At 44.5% G+C, this 7500-nt stretch overlaps 1 protein-coding gene across 2 annotated transcripts in view; it reads right to left on the reverse strand.

Annotated features, from left to right (window-relative positions):
- The window catches only part of actn3b (actinin alpha 3b), a 25963-nt gene that overhangs the window by 9109 nt on the left and 9354 nt on the right, over positions 1 to 7500 (reverse strand). For both annotated transcript variants that reach the window (XM_030780844.1, XM_030780843.1), the window contains exon 2: positions 1355 to 1469. In XM_030780844.1, the coding sequence (XP_030636704.1) occupies positions 1355 to 1469 (115 nt within the window). The remainder of the gene's footprint in view (positions 1 to 1354; positions 1470 to 7500) is intronic.

Raw genomic sequence — 7500 nt, forward strand, 5'->3', positions numbered from 1 at the left:
TTTGGGCAGTCTCTCACCTGGCAAACACACACACATTCTCACCGTCACTCTTTCATTTGTCAGGTTTGGGCAGTCTCTCACCTGGCAAACACACACACATTCTCAGCGTCACTCTTTCATTTGTCAGGTTTGGGCAGTCTCTCACCTGGTAAACACACACACACATTCTCACCGTCACGCTTTCATTTGTCAGGTTTGGGCAGTCTCTCACCTGGCAAACACACACACACATTCTCAGCGTCACTCTTTCATTTGTCAGGTTTGGGCAGTCTCTCACCTGGCAAACACACACACACATTCTCAGCGTCACTCTTTCATTTGTCAGGTTTGGGCAGTCTCTCACCTGGCAAACACACACACACACATTCTCAGCGTCACTCTTTCATTTGTCAGGTTTAGGCAGTCTCTCACCTGGCAAACACACACACACACATTCTCAGCGTCACTCTTTCATTTGTCAGGTTTGGGCAGTCTCTCACCTGGCAAACACACACACACACATTCTCAGCGTCACTCTTTCATTTGTCAGGTTTGGGCAGTCTCTCACCTGGCAAACACACACACACACATTCTCAGCGTCACTCTTTCATTTGTCAGGTTTAGGCAGTCTCTCACCTGGCAAACACACACACACACATTCTCAGCGTCACTCTTTCATTTGTCAGGTTTAGGCAGTCTCTCACCTGGCAAACACACACACACACATTCTCAGCGTCACTCTTTCATTTGTCAGGTTTGGGCAGTCTCTCACCTGGCAAACACACACACACACATTCTCAGCGTCACTCTTTCATTTGTCAGGTTTGGGTAGTCTCTCACATGGCAAACACACACACACATTCTCACCGTCACGCTTTCATTTTTCCGATCATCTCAGTCCCACGTAGTGTTATTTCTACAAGTTTAAATATTTAGTACGCAGTTATACATGCAACATCTTGAGCTTTAATCAATGTGTTAATAAACAAGGTCACCCAAATTTGTAATCGTTCACTGCTAATATGGAATGATGAGAAATTGCAAGATAGTTCTGTGTCACGTAAATGATAATCTGTGCATCTCACACAGTTCTCCTTTAACATACATGAATTTAAATTGATCTATTTATTAATGTGTTTATTCTTTTCATGAGTGATATATAACAGTGCCAGGTAATGGTTTTGGAAAATAAATTCAAAAATATGCAAAACGTATGGAAACATATTCAAACGTATTGGGAGGTAGCTGATAACCACAGCGGGCAATGCAGCAAGTGACTATCAGCTCTCCGGAGAGCTGCCTCTTAACCCCACCCCCTGCCCTCATGCACTGCCCCCTAGAGAGAGAGAGAGAGAGAACTTGTCGTCACGGTTACCTGAGATGACCTCAAGCAGCAGCATGAGTTTGAGGCCATTTCTGAAGTCCTCCTCAATGTTTTCAATCTGTGTGCCTGCCTTACGCAGGTGAGAGTTACACCAGGCTGTGAACGTCTGCCAGGAGAAAGAGAGAGAGAGAGAGAGAGAGAGAGAGAGAGATTTAGTGAAGTTTTTATATACAGATGGACAGATAAACAAACAGAAAGATAAAAGGAACGACTGAGAAACAACGTGACGGATGAGGATGGATGGCGTGTGTGGGGAGCAGGAGTTGTCATATTAATCAACATAATAATCTCAAATTCAATCCACTCCAAACGCTTTATAATTCATCACACTGATCTGGAATAACAAACAGTCCCTTGGGAAGCCGAGGTTTTGGTCTGCTCTGAGTCATACGGAGAGGACTTAAAAGCCAAGCGTTTTTTTCCAGTCGAAATACCATGTTTCTCTGTGGAAGTTTTTTTTTGTGTGTGTGTGTGCTAAAGTCACCGAAGCGTGAAAAACTCATATTACGCAATCGTAAGACTTTTATATTACTGTTATCATTATTGGAAATCAGGAATATTATTTTTAGTTATGGATGTGAGGGTGGACAAGTAGGAGGCTTTGTGTGGAGAGGGTTAGGCTAAATATGAATGTGTGTGTGTGGTTATGTTTGTGTGTGTGTGGTTATGTTTTTGTGTGTGTGTGGGGGGGAGGGGGGTGTGCCTAAGAAAGGAACATAAGAGGAAGTGAAATGAAGGGGTAATGTATTTCACATTGCTGTGGGGGGCGGGGGGGGGGTGTAAAGACAGAGGGAAAAAAAAAGAAAGAGAGAGATGGATAAAAAGAGAGTGCCTGATATAGAGTCAGAAAAAAAAAAAGAGATGTGTCAGGGAGGGGTGAGACAGAACCATGAGCAGAGAGACAGACAAGTTGGGGGGGGGGTGCAGTGTGAAAAAGGAAGAGCTAAAGATAGGAAATAGGAAATAAAAAAAAAAAAAAAATAGCCCGCAGACAAAGAAAAAAAATAAAATAATCAAAGGGTTAGCGAGAGATTCAAAGACGGCGACGGAAAAAAAAAAAAAAAGAAGAACGGCGAAAGAAGAAACCAGTCGGAGAAAACCTTTGGGTCTGATGTAATGGGATGTACGCGTCTCGAGGGAGAGCCTAGCACCCAACAGGTGTCCCCGGTCTTCCGAACAGCCCGTTTATCCAGGCATGACCAAATTTAGCCTGCGTCCCAATGCAGGGCTACACGGGCAGGCAGGCAGGCAGGCCACCCCAGGCTCAAGGAGCGAACGAGGTATGGGGTGAGAGAGAGAGAGACGGAGAGAGAGAAAGAGGGAGAGAGAGAGAGAGAGAGAGAGAGAGAGGAGCAGCGAGGGGAGGGGAGGACACAGAGGTGGAGTGAAGGAAGCTAAATCGGGGAAGGGCTATGAGACACCAGCAAACAGCTGAGGGGGCAGGATTCCTGAGGTACAATGTAAGAGTCGCAAGGGGCACTACGAGAAGGAACGAGAGATTAAACCGAAGAGAGGGAGAGAACAACAAAAAATAAATAAATAAACAAACAAACAAACAAAGGGAAAATAAAAATACAAATGCCATGTGCCGGGACGTTTTCCAAAATCACAGATTTATTCACCCGCTTGTTTTCAGTTAACATTTTAAAATACAACTCTTATAGTCAGAAAAAAACAAAAACGATTCCTCATTGAATAAGGCAAAAAGACATCATTTGAACTGTCCAGTTAGCGTCATTTTAGGGTCCTCTAAATCTATGTATGGCACAGATGATTCACTGATTGTTGTGTGTGAGTTGTTGTGAATGTGTTGGCAGTGTGGAAGCTAGACTGGGAGGAATAATATACTATTTGGTTATCTCTGGCACCTGTTTCAGCGTCTGACTGAACCAGTCTGGACCATTTTCCCTCCTTATCTTTAAAATGAGGTCACTTGAGGAATGCCTGTCACAGCTGCCACCCAAGCCCAACACACACACACACACACACACACACACATTCACACTGAGCAGCTGGACAAGTCCTGTAGGGTGAGGTGGCATCTACCTGCAATTACACACTCTGTCCACAAGGGGCACGGCGATACCCTTTTTAAAGAGAGAGAGAGAGAGAGAAAAGTTTGAATGTGATGGAGTGTGAACTGGTGAGTGACAGGGAGAGAGAGAGAGAGAGAGAGAGAGCGAGTTATTAATGATAATGTGTTCATCCTCCATCATAAAATTGGCTTTGCCCTGCACTGTTCATCCATCAGCTCACTCACTCTCATCACGGCTGTTCAGTTTTGACTGATTGCGTTCACACCTGCTCCTCACTTACTCATCGTCGGTTGCCCTTGACGACACCAGGCCCAGTAGACTGAGATTAATTGTGTGCCACACGGTTAGAAAATAAGCAAGAGGGAAAATAAATAAATAAATAAATAAATAAATACATAATGGAAAGTAAAAGAGAATCACTTCACTGTGGGTAAAATGATGACTGACAGGGGAACATTCCCGAAGTTAAGAGCCTCCTCCTAAAAACCTGACCGAAATAGCTTGTAAACACTGCTTCTGTTCCGTCACATTAGATTGTTATTAGGAGAGGTGGATAATTAATGACACAGACGATACCGTGGCGTGGGACCACACAAAAACAGCGCTAGACTTTGTAATCTCTTTTTCAAATTCCATCATCTCTTGAGAGCAAAACGCATGCGATTGTACCTGCTATTCAAGTCCTGCTGTAGGTTTAAAACACAGAGCAGAAACTGTGATGCTTAACAGTGTGGCAAGACCAAAGAAAATGAAAAGGAATATGGGTAAGATGTTCTATTACTGTACAATATAGTTTCACTAAAAGCATTTGGTCACTCATCAAATGGAAAGACAAACACACACACACACACACACACACACACACACACACACACACACAGACATACTCTCACGATCAACACTCAACACTTTCACACCTGCTCCACAGTGTTGTATCAGGATGTGGGCCCCACTGTACTGTTACTAATAAGGTCAGAATGCTCATGCTGTGTCTGCAGACACATTTACTGGAATTCTCAGCCAATCAGAGAACAGGATTTCATGTGAGGTCATCAGCATTGAAGGACAGCTCAGTCACACTGAACTGCATGCACATCCTATGCAGGTCAATTACCAAGTGCTGTGCTACCAAAGGGAGATGCACACACACACACACACACACACACACGCATACACACACAAAGACACGCACACATACAGATACACACACACACACACAACTATATCTGTGTATATACACATGTTCAGAAGACAAATGTAAATAGAAACACACACACATACACAGACACACCGACACATAGACACACAAACACACACACACACACACACATACACGCATACATACATATACACACACACACACACACACACACACACACACCTATATCTGTGTATATACACATGTTCAGAAGACAAATATAAATATAAATCAAGATGCACACACATACACAGACACACACACACCCATATGTGTGTATATATACATGTTCAGAAAGACAAATGTAAATAGACATCAAGATGTACACACATACACGCGCACCCCCCCCCCCTCCCCCCACACACACACGTCTATGTCTCCAGGTCCTGGTCGTCCCGGGGTTAGATTATCGCCTTTTAAAAGCCTGAATATCTCATCAATGCCGTGCATTAATAAACCAGGCTTGTGCCATGCAGGGCCCAGGCGCTGGCGCATAAATATAACCACTCAGGGCTGTATTAATAGAGCGCCATCTGTCTGGCTGAGCGCCACTATCTCCTCCACCTGTCTGATGGGAATAATTGTTAAAGGAGAGAAAGAACGCAAGGCTTGCGCTCTTTCGGCGTGAGTGACAAGGCAACGGCTCCCCTGAGTGACTGAACTGGAACTACACACACACATACATACACACACACACACACAAACACACACGCACACGCACACGCACACGCACACAAACACACACACACCACACGCACACACACACACACGCGCGCGCGCGCACACAATTTACAGGCACTGCTGTCACCAAAACCGACTCACACGCGCGTGATTCAGTGTGTTCAGGATGAGTCAGCTGGAAAATCTGCGATTTTACGTTGATTTCACGCATTCTGAATTCATTTTCTTTTACTTTTCCATGGACGAAATCAGTGTGAAGATGATTTTAAGCATTAGAAAGTGATTCTAATGACCAACCAGGCCAACGCTGTAAAGAGGCTGATATCAATATTAGACTAGAAGGAGTGAAACCTCACAGTATTGATCAATTTTCATGTGGAACTATTACTTATTATAAACCTACACTGAATACACTGTTCATAGTATAGCTATTCTGTAAACTGATAATAACATTGGAGGGGAACCCATAACAGGTGTGAATGACAGGTGCTCTGACTAAAAAACAACAAAAAGAAAGTTCTCGTTTCGGAAATATGTCACCAATATGACATAATCAAGAGATATATTCAATCAGTGGATCAAATATGTTTTTCCCAATGCTATAAAACTGCTGTAGATCTAAGATCAAGAGAGAGGAGAAGTGACGATGAAAGGTGCCACCTTTAATAACCAGTTTATTAGACACATCCATCTAGTGCCACCAGGCCAAACCCTCCTTTGTCTCCGGAGCAGTCTGAAGCATTGAATTATGGATCTGACAAGGTGTCAGAAACGTTTCAGAAGTATGCTGGTCCGTACTGCAACGGTTTCACGTGATTGCAGGAGAAAAGGGGCCGGAACATTCTTCGTAGAGAATGTTCTTTGCTAGGGAACTGACTGTTCCGCTTCAACAAAACGGTGCTTGTCATGGCTGAAGGTGCAGAGACTGCACAGACCTCTCAAACAAATGAACTCACTGTCCAGTTCCTGGAATCACTCGGAGACAACGTGTTCTTTGTGACGACATGTTCTTCGTGACACGGAGCGTTAATCGTGGTGGAAGAATCCATGCGACAAAAGGGCAAGTCACAGGTCGCGAACGGACACGCTAGGTTAGCGCCGGACATGTTCGGATGGACACGTTCGATTTTCGTATCGTGGGACCTGACACGTGCCAGGAAAACATTCCCCACGCAATAACGCCACCCCCCCCCCCCTCACTTCCACCTCCAGTCTGTGACATCACACAGACACAGGTCTGTCATTTACACCAAATTAAGACTCCAGCATGAGCATGATGCAGCGGGAGTCCGATCGGGAGATGTTCTTTCCACTCCTCTGTTGGTGTTTTTGCGAGCTCACGGTAGCCGTTTCTCGTTTTTGGCTGTGAGAAGCGGAGCCCAGCGTGTCACCTGTCGCCATAGCCAGTCCGTTGCCAAAGACCAAATACGTTTTAAAACGCTGTTCTTCACACCCCTGTTGTACTGCACCGTCATTTGGCTGGTCTGTGACACACCTGTTGACTTACACAATTCTCGCCAACATCCTCTGACCTCACTCACCAGTGAATTGCACCCCAACCCCCCCCCTCCCGCCCGGACCATTACTGACTGGATGTTTTTGTGCTTTGCCGCGCCATACATGGTAAACCATTCTTGGTAAACCATTCTTGGTGCCTGAAAAGCTCGGAGCGGCAGCCATTTCCAAGATACCGAAACAGGCTGGCCCGGCACCAACAACTGTACCACGCCCGCCGGGTCACTTGGATCACCCCCTTTTTTTCTATTCTAATGCTCAATTAAACGGTCACCGGACCTCGACATGCCCGTCTGCCTGCCTGCCTCATGTAGTCACCCGCTTTCTGTAGGAGGGATCCACTTTTTGTATATCAAATAAACTGGTCACTGTCTGAGGGAGAATACAGAGGTAGAGAGAGTGAGTGGCCGAATTATATTTATTTTTATAAATATATGTGATCATTCTATTATTTATTTCTATATTTTTCACAATGCTCATTTTTACTTTGCTTTTTTTCATCGTCTAATAAAGGTTTAGTAGACGTTAAGGTTAGCCTCTGCCATGTTCCCTAGCTTGTGTTTATGTGTTTATTGTGCTAAAAGCGGTATATGTGTCAGTGAATAGCACACATGCCTACGATATAAGATCCTAATATCTCAGGCAAGTATTCCACTGCTAATGTTACACGGTCTAAGTTATATTCACGTAAGCTAAACAACAGGGTA

The sequence above is a fragment of the Chanos chanos genome, chromosome 7 (genome assembly GCF_902362185.1).
Source record: "Chanos chanos chromosome 7, fChaCha1.1, whole genome shotgun sequence".
NCBI lineage: Eukaryota > Metazoa > Chordata > Actinopteri > Gonorynchiformes > Chanidae > Chanos > Chanos chanos.